The 16291-nt window shown below is 39.2% G+C and overlaps 1 protein-coding gene across 1 annotated transcript in view; it reads right to left on the bottom strand.

Annotated features, from left to right (window-relative positions):
• The window catches only part of LOC114668648 (NUAK family SNF1-like kinase 1), a 126112-nt gene that overhangs the window by 34295 nt on the left and 75526 nt on the right, over nucleotides 1-16291 (bottom strand). Inside the window, exons 2-3 of the mRNA XM_028824521.2 lie at nucleotides 13998-14118; nucleotides 12159-12310 (exon numbers count right to left, since the gene is read on the bottom strand). Of these exons, the coding sequence (XP_028680354.1) occupies nucleotides 12159-12310; nucleotides 13998-14118 (273 nt within the window). The remainder of the gene's footprint in view (nucleotides 1-12158; nucleotides 12311-13997; nucleotides 14119-16291) is intronic.

The following is a 16291-nucleotide window of genomic DNA, read 5'->3' as shown; positions in this document are numbered from 1 at the left end:
TCAAAGCCATGATACCATAGCCCTGATCAAGCATTACCCTGCCTCTTCAATATGTAAAAACAATTGTAATACTGTAATGTAACTGATGAAAATTTTTAAATGAATTTTGAACTTAACTGAAGAGATGCTGCTATCAACGCAGACCCGTGCACCAGCCCGTCTCAACTGCCTCTCAGACAAGCTGTGTACTTGAGAAAGGTCACACAGTGAGTGTTAAAGATCCGATGGCTGCCTATGTCTATAACATCACTGATATCACCACCGCCGCCTAAATAGCCCCGTTACACCCTGTCGGAAGAGCAGCTCGTCCGTAAATGAAATTAGTGAAAAGGCGAATATCTGGAACAAGGATAAAAGTTACAACCTCGTCTGGAGATGGAAAAGGTGAAGATCCGGAGCAAGGACTGAAGTAAGATGGACAGGATTCAGGCCTGGGCCGACATATAATGAGAAATTCTCTTATTTTCATACAAGTTGTTTGAACAACAGTAAGTTATGGCAAGCTCACGTACTGTGATATTTGGGTACTCCGGTGAACTGGATTGCACCCCTTATTTCAGACGCTATTTCAGTGCTAGATGGGTTTCATCAGACTGATTGGTAAAAACAGGAGGAGTACTGGAGATTCTTGTGAATGTGCAGTGATGAAAAGTGGAGCACAGTCTAATTAAAACTAAACATGTGTTCCAGTCATTGAAATGCAGACTGAACACAATCCTAATGACTCTGCACCTAACTAATGGAGAAGTGTCCTACCAACGGATATTCACTATAGAAGTACCCATCATAACCAAAAATGGTGCTGGAAAAAGTTCAAATAAATTACAAAATCCAAAACTAGATACTGTTGCAAGAAATTAATGAAAGAATTCAATTCATTGCCTTTAAAACACTCTAATGGGAACTCTTTGACGCTCAAAATCCTACAACAATTGAGCAAAAAATAAGTAAATAACCAAAGGACCAGAGTGTGGAGAAGGAGGAGGAGAGTAACAATGGAGAACAGGGAGTGTTTTATGATATAATTATTGCATCACCAACCCCCTGGACTAGACAAGAAGCAGACAGTCTAGGGAGTAACATTAACACCCCTTTGTGTTTAGGCCCCACTTGTTCTTCTCATGGTCATTTTTCTCTCTTTTGGCCATTTGATTCTTTTTGTTGTCCCAAGTGATGCTATCAGTTTGACTGGCCACAAGATGTGTGCGTGCGTGCGTGCGCGTGTATGCATGTGTGTGCGCGAGTGTCCTGCAATGTGCCAACATGTTCTTGTGGCCTTATTTGTATTCTTATCATGTAGTTGCCAGAAACAAATTCTACAGCGCCTTCCTGTAACCCTGTCCATGGAAATGTTGTGCTGGAAAAGGGATGAATAATACATGACCTGAAAAAATACAACAAGAACACTCCATAAAGCTCTCTCTGTAAGTGCAAATAGTTCACAATTAGTGACAATAAAGGGCAATTTTCGAAAAAATAAAAAAAAAAAATAATAAAAAATAGAAAGTTGTTACTTTGACGGGGAAGTTTGTGTGGGGCATATACATTAATGAAATATTAAAAATTAATGTCCAATAGATTTTTTAAATCACTGTACACACAAGATCTGACTTTCATAATATGCGGAACTTTGGTTACTTATCATAATTCACATTCACAAGAAAAATTGATTGAACTTTCGACTGATTCTTCTTTACAATCTGATTTCAAAAAGAGAAATGTCATTGACTTCTGGGCGGCAGTCAAAGAAGAGTACCAAGAACCCAGTGATAAAGCAATAAAATATTTTTTACCTTTCACAAACACAGAGCTTGTCGAAAGAGCATTCTCATCTTATGCATATATTAAGAATAAATATCGCAATAAGCTTGACACAGCTCCTGATTTGAGGTTCTGTTTGTCTTCATTTGAACCTGATTTTAAAAAACTCGGATCCAAGAAAGAAGCTCAAGGATCGCATTAAAATTACTAACAGCCACGTTGGAAGACTTGTATATCAAGATGAATAATTGTTATGTACTTTCATCGTAAGTTAATGTGCGTAAAAAATATTTTAATACTGTTTTTATTTGTTTTGATCTTATGTTAGGCTGCTATTATAAAAAATTGAAATAAATTGTAAAATGTAAGAGAGAGGTTAGGAGCACGCGCTGATACAGCGCATTGCCGCACTCACCACATGACAAACCAACTCAGGATCCAGATTAGGGCCCGAGTGCAGCCATGCGACTAGTGACACCTCAGCACCACACTAGTTCAGATGGAGTGGAACAGTGTGAGGCTTTTTGATGGTAGCTGGAGTGCCAATTCTGCCACCAACCACCAGATTTTTCCCTGCAGGTTGAAGGGCCAACAAGCAGGTTAACATCATACCCAGGACGGAGCAAATGTAAAATCAAAAATAAAAGCCTATAAATGTCATTAGTTTAATTTGAGTCGTTTGATTATTTAGCTAACCTAAGAAAATTAAAAAAGAAAAAAAAATTGAGGGATGGGTGGGGGTAATGAAAAGAGGGGGTACTCATAAATGAAAACCCTAATCAAGTGGTATGGGAGAGAAAAAAGGTTGAGAACCGCTGCTCTAAACTATAAAACTGTTTTGCACACAGTGAACACTGTCAGTTTGGATATAAAATTTACAAATGACTTTTAGATATTGCTTTACGGCAACTTGTAAGAAAGAGTCTCCTAAAGGTCCACTTCAAAGTTTCTTCCTGAGCTTTATTTATACTCATTGAAAAGCTTCAAAGCTTGATAAAATTGGGAATTGCGGCCTAGAAGGTCAGTTGGCATGATGGTTATCCAGGGAATAAAAGCAAATGCCCAGCAGTGTTTCCTTTTATCATAGATGTGATTTTTAATTACAAAGGGGTTTACATTTCACATACATATTATATAGATGTTCCAATTTTTAATTTAAGGACATTTTACAGCAAGCTTGAAGAATCCAAAGTGGTAAACAAGTGCAGGCTATTGAATGGATTTATTGATGATTCAACAGATTCTCTTGATAAATTATGCATTATGAAATTAAACTATTATTTAGTTTTAGGTCAGTTGTCTTCTGGTAAGAAGAATGTGTTGTCACATACACGTGCATAGGAGGCAGTCTATGGGCTTAACTAAGGGTAAAGCGCCGGGCAGGGGTTTGATGAAGTGCGCGAATGTCTCCTCTCCCTCCACTGCAGAAACACAGAAGAGAAGACTGACTACAGACTAACCCATTTCCACTTCCTTTTCCAGACCACGCCCTCCTGCTGACCTCACTTCCACCAGTGCCCCGTTAGACCCTCCTCTTCCTGTTCCACCCTTCCCAGTCAGTTCCATTCAGGAAACAGTTTTTTGAGACTACTCTACAGAGCAAAACTTCAGACAATATACGGGGTGGTCCCCAAGCCTTTTTCTTATCTTTGTGTTCTCTTTTACAATGTATTTAACTATAGTTGATCTTCAGTAAATATTTTATGGGTTAAATAAACAAAATTATAATGATTTACATATTCATTTTTTCTTGATTAATTATAGCAAAAATAGCTGATGTTACCCAGATACATTCAAAGATATAAATTCTGTTAGTCATACAGGTGCAAGTGTTCATAGAATCTGGAAATCTTCATGTTAGAACTAACACCGCTAAACATTATAGCAGCTCATCTGTTAACATACGGCATCACCCTTATCAATGTTTGGGTTGACTTTTGCTATCTTCAGATATATATAACAGCACCACCAAATTGGGCCTGTATAGTTAAAAATGGATTTGATACCTGTAGTAGCTGCACTTTTCTTCAGAATTTCAAGGAGTGTAATTCACAGTATCAGTTCTGCTATTGTTTTTTTACTTCAGGTACTATTGCTATGCCCCACACTCTAAAATCACCAAATCTGATTTCAAAGTAGCTTCAAATTGCTCTGGTTAAGAGGGTCTAGGTGTGAGCGTGTGCCCTGTGATGAGCTGGTGACCCATACTGGTACGGCAGCTTGTAACTGTCGACTTTCAAAATCCAATAATTGGACAAAGCAGGTCTAGAAAATGGATGGGTGGATGAATGTTACAAAGATTAACCTATGCAATGTCAGAAATGTGACAAAACATTTAACAATAATTCTAAGAATAAAATGAGATATCCTTAAAGGCACTTTGACAGAAGCCACTAAATAGATCAGTGTAAAAATATGCCATCTAATTATGAATCTATCTGTGCGGCTATTTTTGGAATCCACTTATTCTGCTTAGGGTCATGTCGAGTTAGATGTTAATAATCTACAAAATTAAACTTACTCTGTAATCTACTTTTTCTAAAGCATATAAAGTTTAGTTAATGATTTACTCAAATTTCTCTAATTTATTTTTAATAACTTCTGGCTGCTGAAGTGCTTTATAATTAGAGAAACTGTACATTAAATGGTAGCACAGGTTTTCTGCTTATATTTTATTCATTCTACTATTTAAAGCTGTACTCGCATATTACTTAGATCTTATTTTTTAATCAAGTTTTTAAAAAGAATTACAGCTTTAATGTAATGCACTCTAGAACATACTATTTTTTCTTTATTATATTAAATGATTTTATTATACATAATTTGACTCTCTCTCATCACCCAATGTATTATCCATCCATCCATCCATCCATCCTCTTCTGCTTATCCGAGGTCGGGTCGCAGGGGCAGCAGCTTGAGCAGAGATGCCCAGACTTCCCTCTCCCCGGCCACTTCTTCTAGCTCTTCCGGGAGAATCCCAAGGCGTTCCCAGGCCAGCCGGGAGACATAGTCCCTCCAGCGTGTCCTGGGTCTTCCCCGGGGCCTCCTCCCGGTTAGACGTGCCCGGAACACCTCACCAGGGAGGCGTCCAGGAGGCATCCTGATCAGATGCCCGAGCCACCTCATCTGACTCCTCTCGATGCGGAGGAGCAGCGGCTCTACTCTGAGCTTCTCACCCTATCTTTAAGGGAAAGCCCAGACACCCTGCGGAGGAAACTTATTTCTGCCGCTTGTATTCGCGATCTCGTTCTTTCGGTCACTACCCATAGCTCATGACCATAGGTGAGGGTAGGAACATAGATCGACTGGTAAATTGAGAGCTTTGCCTTGCGGCTCAGCTCCTTTTTTACCACGACAGACCGATGCAGAGCCCGCATCCCCAATGTATTATTCTTGAGAAATTATAATTAATTTAAAAGTTGCTGCAGTACTTATGTAAGCAGTATTTATAATCAACTAAATGACTATGTGCCCGTTATAATAAAACTTTGCCTTTTTCAAAAACACAGATATATAACATTTCAAGGCATTGTATTTGCACCATTTATTACTGGGTGGCAGGGTGATGCAGTGAACAATATTGCAACCTTACAGTTGAGCATCCTGGGTTCATTAAACTCCGTGGCTGGTTGTTGTTCCTGTGGACCCTGGAAGTTCTTCCCAGCCTGCATGTGTTTTCTTCTATGTTGGGATTTTTTTTGTCTTCCACATCCCCAAAGACATGTGTGTTAGGTCAATTTGCAATTCCAATTCAGCCTTCTGCCTGCGAAGGACTGGCACTCTACCCAGAGTTCTTTCATGACCTGTGTCCATTGACCCCCCGACCCATCCCCCCCCCCAAATTGTACTGAAAGGATTTGAAAAAATGTTCCTACAATGTAACATGCCATACTACTAGCAATACAAGAGCAAAAACAGGCCGTTGTGTAGCTGAATCTGGATGGAAGAATCCAGAAATGCTGGTCTCTACATTCTCTGATGTATTTAAAGTAAAACTCCATCACAAATAGAAGCAATGCTATTGTCTAAAATATGGAATTAAGATACAACATGCATTAGTTTGCAATCTGTCTTGGCAATGCTGTCTATTTTTCAATCTGATGGATTATTTGTTTAAAGGATCTGATGGAAGTCTATTTAAACGTATTACTCTGTTTCCATTCCTCGTAAGTTATAGAATTCTTTTGTGTTTCTACAAAGGCTGTTTTCTGTTAGAGATTAAAACTAATCTTTTTTTCAATTTGCTTCAATTGATGTTTCTTAATATTTTGAGAGCCTCAATGTTTAATTAAAACAAATAATTCAAAGATCAACACTAAACTGTGGTTTTGTTTCTAATGCCTATAATTTGTGATTTTCAGTGCCAATTATCAGATAATTACTGAATTCAGAAGACAACAACACTATGATGGCCTGAAAGAAGACTGCTGAGATCCGTCTCGGCAGCCTTATACAGCATAAGAACAAACCGAAGGTCAGATTATTGCTAAGCAATTCCTGCTTACAACACTTCTAACCAAAATGTCTACTGCCAATATTAATGTACCTGAAGGACTTCAATATTGTTAGTAGAAGCTGGAATTCAAAATTCAAACAAACATTTTTAGTATCCAAACTCTTTTAGGTTATATTCTGCCACCTAGAAAATCTCAGGATAGTGAATTGGGAAAGGGAGATGAACTATCAGTGCAATATCTGCATTTTTAAATCTGAAAAATAAATCAGAGAAGTGTATTTCAATCTTATACATGCAGAGTGTAGCTAGTAATATGTTAAATAATATGCCAGTAAAAATAACATTTGAAAATGGTCATTTTTCCTTATATCTATGTGAAGACAACATTAAAAGCACCCGTCTACATACCCTCAGAGTACATATTTAGTCTTTAAAACATCAAAGTGATATTTCAGTTTTGTCAGCTGCTTGGAAGAATTCAGTTAGATCTTTTGCGTGACCCTTGGATTGGATTAAGCGGGTTTGAGAACGTTATGTTGTTTTGTTCCCATTACAGTCTGATCAGCTGACTCTACACCAAGTTGACAAGTACTTTGATTCAACAACATACCTCCCTGAGTAGAGAAACTTTGAAGTTTTAATGGACTTCCAAAAGGACTTCAAGAATTGCTATAAAATGTACATAAATACGTTAAACAGAGATGAAGATTTAAATCATTTTTGACTTTTATAGGCCACACTTCATCAAAAACAGACTAAAAAGCAGGATTTAGTAGCACCATAGAAATGTTAATAAAGCAGAATGTGAAAAGATTCATTAGTAGTAGTTAAAGAATATGTGTAAAGAATAACAACACACATTGATGGATTTACGAGCCTCAAGTATAGACAAAACAAGGTAAAGACATGGAGTTTCTTTTAGAGCAAGAACATATTTTCAGATTTGTTTAGAAACCAATCGTTCAGCATTACGTCACACGTATAAACAGATCATTCATGCATTCTCTGACCCGGTTTTACTCATTACTCACCCGCGAGCCAAAATCACTAGAAAGAAAGTAGGAAGATAAATGTAGATAGGACAGCAGTCATTACATGCCATTTAGTATTATGTTGGAATTGTTATTTGTGCTTGCTGTCTTAGCTGACAAAGTAACACTCACTGCATACAAGAGGAAGTTCAATAAAACAAGGTGTAGCAGTGTGCTAAATACTGTATAGTGCAAAGGAGGCACATTCCTTATTCTTACTTGAGTATAGCCACTTCTGCATGAATTAACCATAAATTACAACGATAATTTTGATTTTACACAGACAGAGAAGGGGACAGTCTCTTCTACAGATAGGGTTACCATATTTCAGGTGCCAAAAAAAAAAAAAAATAGGAGGACACAAAAATCAACAAAAGATCTGGAGGTTTTCCTTCAAGTCAGATCATGGGGGCTGCTCGTCCCACTTGGACTTTTCGTGTTAGTGTGGCGCGGACCCCCTTGGAGCTTTAATCCATATAAGGAAGGGATTTGTGCGTTAGGGCGGAAGTGTGAAAAATCCAGACAAAGTGGCAGTATTGTAAAATACGCCCAGAGAGCCTCGTAAAAAGAGGACATTTCCGGAGAAACAAGGACATTTGGTGAGCAAAAGTACAGATTTATATCACCAGCTGATTCTATAGCCTTTAATAGAAATGGTGAATCCATTTAATTAAATAATTTCTTAACATTCAAAACACAATTATCACAGGTAGAAATACAATTTAAGCAATTAATTATGTGTTAACTGGATATCATAATATTTTGATCCTTTAAATATTTTGAAAATTAATTTCAATCATTTTTACCAATTTGGCATTGCACGATGTTAATGTCATCAGCTGTGTCACGTTTTGGTTACTATTATGCAATGCATTGCTTGGAGCATGTCATACAGTACAAACATGAGTGTGTGTGCCTGTGCATCATATCATGCCCATCTTAAACTTAAAATACACAGTTTTGTTTTCTTAATTTCAAATACTATCGTTTGTCTTTAGATGTATTGTATAGTTTATCCCACTTTAGTAAATATCAAAGAAAAAAATTCTCAAAATTTCAAACCAGCAGCTGTGTATAAATCTTTCTAGTTTCATGGCCAAGCAGCAGAACGCATTAGTGCACGGACAGACCAGGCAGATCATTTCCCCTTTGGTTTTGCAAATTGCCTGATTTGACCTCCATTCGTCTTGCTGACTAAATGAATCACAGATGGTCGCTCTCAGATTTATCAAGCCTTGCTTGAGAAATTCTCCCCTTATCACCTGGCATAGCACCGTCTATTCTGGGATTGCAAACTAAAGTTTCCTAAATTGGGAACAATAACATTTTCAGTGGTGGTTGTACACATTGCCAAAGCACAAACTAAACATTTGCATGCAACGCCCCACGTCTGTGGATTAAAAGCCAGGCAAGTCCATCTTTCAACAACTGAAATGGTTGCCAGAGTACAAACACAAGCCAAGGAATTAACAGGAATATCCTCCAAAGAATTCTTTTTAGTCTATTTGTTCTACAATCATTTTCTAATGAATTAACATTTATGTTCTAAAATAGTACACAGTCTATCACTTTGTAAAGACCACAGGCCATGAAGAGTAATCTTAAAACAATAGGATAATAGCATTGGCAGGAAGTAACATATTTCAGTTTAACATAATAAATTAGCATAACCTACTAAACTAAGCTCCATTCTCTTCCGGATGCTGGCATCATAAATAAGGTATTTAAATTAAATACAATTGTTCTCTTTACTGCTACACATGAAATTTGCATCTTCTTATAAAATTTCACATTCATTTTCTGAATGACCCTTAAAATGGATGAACATTCAGGAACAATATGCACAGTTTTAGCTAGTTAGCTTCCAATGACTTGAATTTAGTCGAGATATTTTTATTCCGTGAGAAACTGTGTGCTATCAGCTTTCAAATGCAACCAAGCTTGCTTCTCGGAGTCATGTGGCCCATCTGAGGGAGTCGTTTTGGATGTGAGGGATTACAGTTCTGCCTTCGGCCGTCACCCACTCATTCATCTGTTCACTGACCAAAACTGTTATTTTCTGATTAACTTTCATGGATTAACATTCATGTTCCATATCACATTGAGGGTCAAAGTAAAAACCACATCAGTATAGAAATGAATCATAACTTCGAAGAAATCCTATGTATTTGTGCTAGTTGAGCCTTAATTTAATAAATACTACATTCCAATCCTCAGAACTGGTACATTTTCTGCAAATTTAAAATGTGGGAAAGAGTCAATAATTCCCACTGTTTATTTGTATATTGCCACACATTAAAGAAAGCATCAAACTAGGTCATGGTTTAAATATATTTAGATTTCAACATTCAACATGTTTATTTGCTGTAGCCTCAGAAAAATATATAATATATTATTGTTTATTTCACATTCTCAAATGCGCACAGCCAGCAGTGCCTCGCAGTTAGGGGTTCGCTTCCCGGGTCCTCCCTGCGTGGAGTTTGCATGTTCTCCCCGTGTCTGTGTGGGTTTCTTCTGGGTGCTCCGGTTTCCTCCCACAGTCCAAAGACATGCAGGTTAGGTGTGTCGCCTTTTCTAAATTGTCCCTAGTGTGTGCTTGGTGTGTGGGTGTGTGCCCTGCGGTGGGCTGGCACCCTGCCCGGGGTTTGTTTCCTGCCTTGCGCCCTGTGTTGGTTGGGATTGGATCCAGCAGACCCCCGTGACCCTGTAGTTAGGATATAGCGGGTTAGATAATGGATGGATGGACTGTACAGCACAGAATCCTCTTTAATAAAATCCCTGTGTGCGTCCAGGTGTCCGTGTGTGTTTGTCTTCTGGTGAAGTGTGCATGCGCGGGGTACAGTGCGCTGCTTCAAAGGCCGCCTGACGCGCCACACAAGACAGAGAGGGCGGGACCTAGAAAATATCGCGCGGCAGATCCAATCGGATTTCAGTAAATGAGGTAAAACCTAAAACAGAAAACACGAAAAATCCAATCGGGTACTAAGACGCGGAGACCAGCTTCCCCATTGTTGTGCAAGTGTTCACTCTGAGGATGTCAGATTTGCGATTAAGAAAGCTTGGCCCGGTAAAGTGTAAAGTAAAAGTAGATTTATTTTCGCGCACATTACATCAGTTGCTGGGGAGAATCTGCTGATAGCCCACTTTTGTGACAGAAAATTAAACGCATATTACGGACAGCAAAGCCAATATTACTGTCAGAGAAAATTACAGGCATTTTACAGAAAAAATTTAATGAGGTTAAAGGTCCCTTGCCATTTAATATGGACTGTGCCTACTAATGTTTATGGACTACTGTTCTAGCGCCCGTTATTGTAACGGGCTTAATGTCTAGTTTATTATAAAACAAAATTACATTGGTTATTTTAAATGAGAAAATATAAAGAATTTTCCAAGTATGAATTTTATTTAACATTACTCTACCATGACCTTAACAATCACTAATAATAATAATACATTTTATTTATATAGCACCTTTCCATGCTCAAGGTGCTTTACAGAGTCTTAGAAAAAAACAGCAGGGTATATGTAACATTGGATACAAATGTTTTCCTGACTAGAACAATGAAACAGATAACAAAGCATTAAATAGAATACAGGACAATAAATCAGAGTAAAATACTAAATTCAATACTAAAAGAAAAACTTAAATAACCTAATTTGTGATATAACAGACACACAAACCATCCTGAGCACCTGGACAGAGAGGTAATCAGCCATTTGCCCTGCAGTTCCTCTACTCCATCTAGAACACTTTATAAATGGTGGCTGCCTACCCACTGATGAGGCTGACGTCTTTAATGAAGCTCTCAGAATGAGAAGTTTCTTCACTGATGGAGGAAATCCTTTTCATATTAATGGCAGGGCTCTCAATCAAGCCAGGAGTGGTCCTTGAAACACACATTCTAAGAGGAACTAACGTAATGCATCTTGAATCTTGCTATCCCTCCCGTTCCACTCTAACACTCTCTCCCACAAGTCATCAACCTTTTATCTAACCGTTCACCAATCGCCTTCCGTCGAGCTACATTACTCACCGGCGACTTTGAGCCGTAACAGAGGCCACTATGTCTCCTGCAACTGTGTCACCAACAATACTCTTCCTTTTCTCGCGTCCCTCTGGTAAATTCAATATTAAACAACAGGCCTCTTCCAAGTCTAAAAATCATATTTACTGCCTTTCTTGTAGGAAGTGTCCAGCCATCTACATACTGTAAGTGAAACAGGGAGACAGCTAGCCATTAAAATCAAAGAGCTTACAAAGCTGAACACTTCACATCCTTTGGTCATAGCCACACTGATCTTTGTGTTCTTTCACAGAGCTTCATGACTCTTTTCAAAGAAAAATAGAAAAAGATAAGCTCATTCCCAGTCTGGAATTGCATATTTCTCCAGGTTTTAATGACCGACTAACTGTTCAATCTCTCATTTTGTCTTCTGTAATGGCAGCTGTTTCTCACCTACTCTCACCCTTTGTCCTTTCATCTGTGCTGGCACTTCACCCCCTCTTACATACGTTACCTGCTTTTTCCTTTTCAGTTGTATACCTCATGAAGGTTACACAGCCAAAACATTGCGTCTTCAACCTGAAAACAACCCTTTAACCTTCTTTTCCTTTGCAGAAGCACACTGGCACAGCCCTACACTTAACTGCATTAAAAATGGGGGATACACAAATAATAGCAACACAGTTCAGTATGATGAAAGTCTTAAAGGAGAATCCTGATTGATTGTTATATTCCCCGACCTGGACCATCAGTGACTGTGTTTAAAGGCTGCACATCCAAAAGTTCAGGCTTGAAAGTAGAGTTCTTCTCTTTTAACTCTGTTTCAGTCTCTAAAATCTAAAAATTTCTGGTGACTGGTAAATCAGTTTCATTTAAATGCATTAAACTGCAAAGGCATCTTACCTTATGACAGTAGTGCAAAGCCGATGTAATCTGCCGGAAGAATTTGCGGGCTTCTGCCTCTGGAATTCGGATTTGACTGCTTACATAGTCATAGAGCTCTCCACGGCTTGCATACTCCATTACAATAATGATCTTATCTTTACTTTCAAACACTGCATAAGAAAACAAATACACATATTTATATTCTTCATTTCTAAACGTTTCTCGTTCTGTGCAGAATCTGAGTGACTTGAATGAGCACAGAATTTTCAATGGCAGTGATAAAGAGTAAACTATGTGACAGTCAGTTTGTTAGATCCAGGATTATTCTACTGGCTGGCTGGTGACACTTAAACACTGTCAGAAACAAATGCACACGTACATTTGTTAAAGCCGTTAGTTAAGCCCTCTCCTGCAATGGTTTATTTTGCATTAATCAGAGTCCTATACTCCGCTCTTCTTAGTTTGGGGGCTCAAAGGGCCCTGAATGGATTGTCAAATCCAGAGATTACACATTCATCAAAAATTATCACAGTGTTGATAAGACAAAGGAGGACGAGTTAGGAGCATGCACGGATACAGTCCGACGAACCACCTCAGGATCCCAAATTAGGACCCAAGTGCAGCCATCCAGCGGGTGACGCCTTAGCACCACACTAGTTTGAATGGAGTGGAAGAGTGTGAGGTTTTTTTTACAGTGGTCTGGAGTGCCAATCCTGCCACCAACCCTCAAGTTTTCCCTGAAAGTTAGACAGTATATGTTTAAAAAGTTATTACGAAAAGTAAAGCCATTAGCAAGATTTCTTTATGTTCATAGTTTCTTCTTCTTCTTTCGGCTGCTCCCATTAGGGGTTGCCACAGCGGATCATCTTCTTCCATATCTTTCTGTCCTCGTCATCTTGCTCTGTTACACCCATCACCTGCATGTCCTCTCTCACCACATCCATAAACCTTCTCTTAGGCCTTCCTCTTTTCCTTTTCCCTGGCAGCTTATCCTTAGCATCCTTCTCCCAATATACCCAGCATCTCTCCTCTGCACATGTCCAAACCAACACAATCTCGCCTCTCTGACTTTGTCTCCCAACCATCCAACCTGAGCTGACCCTCTAATGTCCCCATTTCTAATCCTGTCCATCCTTGTCACACCCAATGCAAATCTTAACATCTTTAACTCTACAACCTCCAGTTCTGTCTCCTGCTTTCTGGTCATAGCCGATTTAGTCTAATACAAGTGTGCAGGGAGCCAGAGTCTAAGATGGCAGCCCTTGGTGGTAGGAAGGAGCACTCATATAAACTTAATTTCTGCTTGTCTGCCATTAAACTTCAGTCAAGCTCAATAGCACAGAGCGTGAACGTTTGTATGTACTGTAAGAAGGAAATGGGCATATTGCAAAATAAACCTGATCCTAACTGTAATCTATTCAGCTCATCCTATTCAAAAATGTCCACTCATCTGTTTTTCAGAACAACGTACTTCAGTTATGGTGGTGCAGGGATCAAGAGTTTATCCAACCAGCACTGGGGGCATAGCAGAACCTAACTCTGGATGAAATACCAGTCCAAATGTGGCACTCTGGAACAAACATCCACTCTATGCCAATTTAGATTCATCAATTAACCTAACATATTGTAAATATGTTTGAAATACAGAAGAACAAAGTAATAACTTAAGAATAAAAAACCCACAGACACCAGCAGAACATGCAGACTTCACAAACAGCGACTAGGTGCAGGATTTAACCCCAGTCACCTTGGGGTTGGCACCACAAACCACTGTTCCATCATGTCAAAAATTCAATATCTGGGTTTTAAAATATGTTATAAATAACAGCAAAGATGTATAGCATGATAATCACTGACCTTCATAAATACAAATGATGTTAGGGTGCCTGAGGGATGACATGATTTCAATCTCTCTTTGAATGTGCACTCTGTCCAAGTCATCAGTGATGCGGTCCTTGCGTATGGATTTTATGGCAACCTGCAAAAACACCAAGAAACTTTAAAAGTCAGTTCAATCTGAAAAAGTTTAATTACAAGATTATTCACATCATGTTCCACTCAGTGGGTTGATGACTAAAACCAACCTCTAAAATACTCTCCTATGGACCTACACAATAATATTTACCTTTTATTGTAATTTAAAAAAAGAGATTACATTTTCCAGATGTTGAGGTTTTCCAGTGTTATTTATTTTCAAATGCTATTTTTATTTGAGTAGTTATCTACTAATGGTTTTAGAGGTGGAAATGTTATTACAAGAACTGCTTCTCTTTAGCATTTAGTGCTCGAGTCCTCTCTTTTTTTCGTTATCTTTATTTGGATACAATTTAGAGTTCAAGCTTTATAAAAAAAAAAGTGCAGTAAAAAGAAGAAATAGAATTCTGGAAAAAAATGTAACTTTCACATTGAATTGTTTAATCAGAAGCAGCCTCCATTTTTTCAAATAGTGTCAGGTAACAGAGAGCAGACACGGGTGCAAATGACAGGAGTAGCTACTTCATTGTCATTTTTGCCTCTGTGATCTTTAACAAGGAAGTAGTTAAAATGACTTTTTTTTTAAAATAAAGATAAAAGACAAATATGTGAACACAGATCTATACAGTATAGTCATACATGTTGAATTCCTTTTGTGGTGGACACCTGGAAGGACCGGGAGAGGGTCCATACCTCCGTCTGGTCCACGAGAGGGCAGCTGACCTGGTCTGTATGGGGGCCACGGGAAACGAGCATGGAAGCTCAACCCTATTGGGGCCCATGGCCACCACAAGGGTGCGCCAGGAGGAGTGGAAAGCCCCGGATGTCAGCACTTCCACCACACCCAGAAGTGCTGCCTGAAGACCGTCACAGAGCACCTGGAGCACGTCCGGGTGGCTATAAAAGAGGCCGCCTCCCTCGAGTAGATGAGCCGGAGTCGGGAGGATGAAGACATAGTTTGGGAGGAGAGGAGTAAAGGTGGCAGGAGAAGTCCAGACGGGAGAAACGGACTGATCAAGGGAGTTTGGTGCACTGTCACGGTGTTGTGTGCTGGAACTATAAATAAAACCATGTGTGCTTTTGGGACATTCTGTCTCTCCCTGTTTGTGTCTGGGCTGAAGTACCACACTTTAAAAAATGAAATCAATCCTATTGTGAATTTCTGGATTGACATGATAAAAGTTGAAACTGGCAAATAATTACATACGCAATTAAGATAAGAGTCCAGTTGACATCAGTTGTTTGGAACTAAAACATTGCATTCACTGCAGCCCTCCAAGTAGCTAGGCCTTAGAGACTTGTAGGGACAAAGCCTATGCAAAATGCAAGGCAAGAACCATCTCTGGAGAGACACCTGTCCCATACTGGACACCCTTATTTGCTAATGCACTGACACTGACTGCACTGACTGAACGGCGAGGGTGGATCAGGCCCATTCTGGCAGTACTGGACTGTGCACTGCTCACCAGCAAAACAGAATCCTGCCTGCAGTCACTCACACTCATAAGGTTCATAGAGTCAATATTGTCACACGTAGAAAACCACAGTGAACTTCTTACTTGTATGTGCTAATAAACATGCAACACATCATCAACTTACCTAAAAATTTCTGCCTTTCCTTACATCAAAAGTTCTGTCTTTCTTATCTCAAAAAGTCTGTCACATACATGAAGGACCAACTCAGAGCTGCCAGTTCACCTATGCATGTTTTTGAGATGTACATTGTAGTAAGCAAAGAAACATTCCTGAAAATATAAGGAAAACATTCAAACTCCACATGTATTGGAGGAAGGAAGTGAGGGGTTCAACCTCAGGACCCTAGGAGAACTGTTGTAGCAGCACAAACAACTGTGCACCGTCTGAGCATGCAACTCTTAACAGGCCTCCGTGTGAGCGAGTGGGTCACGTGATGTGCATGTGCCCTAATCAGGATTGGTTCCTACCTTGATGCTAATATGTTGAGACTGGCTCCAGCCCCACCATGACTGACTTAGATGAAGAAGGTTCAGACTGGACAGGTGGATGGATGAATACAACTAAAACAAAAGCAAGCTAAACAACCTCTTCAGAGTCAAAGAGTGAGACAGTTGTGCAGATTGAACCAACTTTTTTGTTTTGTTCGTGTGCACCACCTACGTAACCTGTGATGGCCGATGGACAAACGTTCAGGCAGTTCT

The sequence above is a fragment of the Erpetoichthys calabaricus genome, chromosome 18, assembly GCF_900747795.2.
Source record: "Erpetoichthys calabaricus chromosome 18, fErpCal1.3, whole genome shotgun sequence".
Taxonomy (NCBI): domain Eukaryota; kingdom Metazoa; phylum Chordata; class Cladistia; order Polypteriformes; family Polypteridae; genus Erpetoichthys; species Erpetoichthys calabaricus.
Note: the sequence above shows the minus strand (reverse complement) of the source record. Positions and strands in the feature narration are given on the sequence as shown.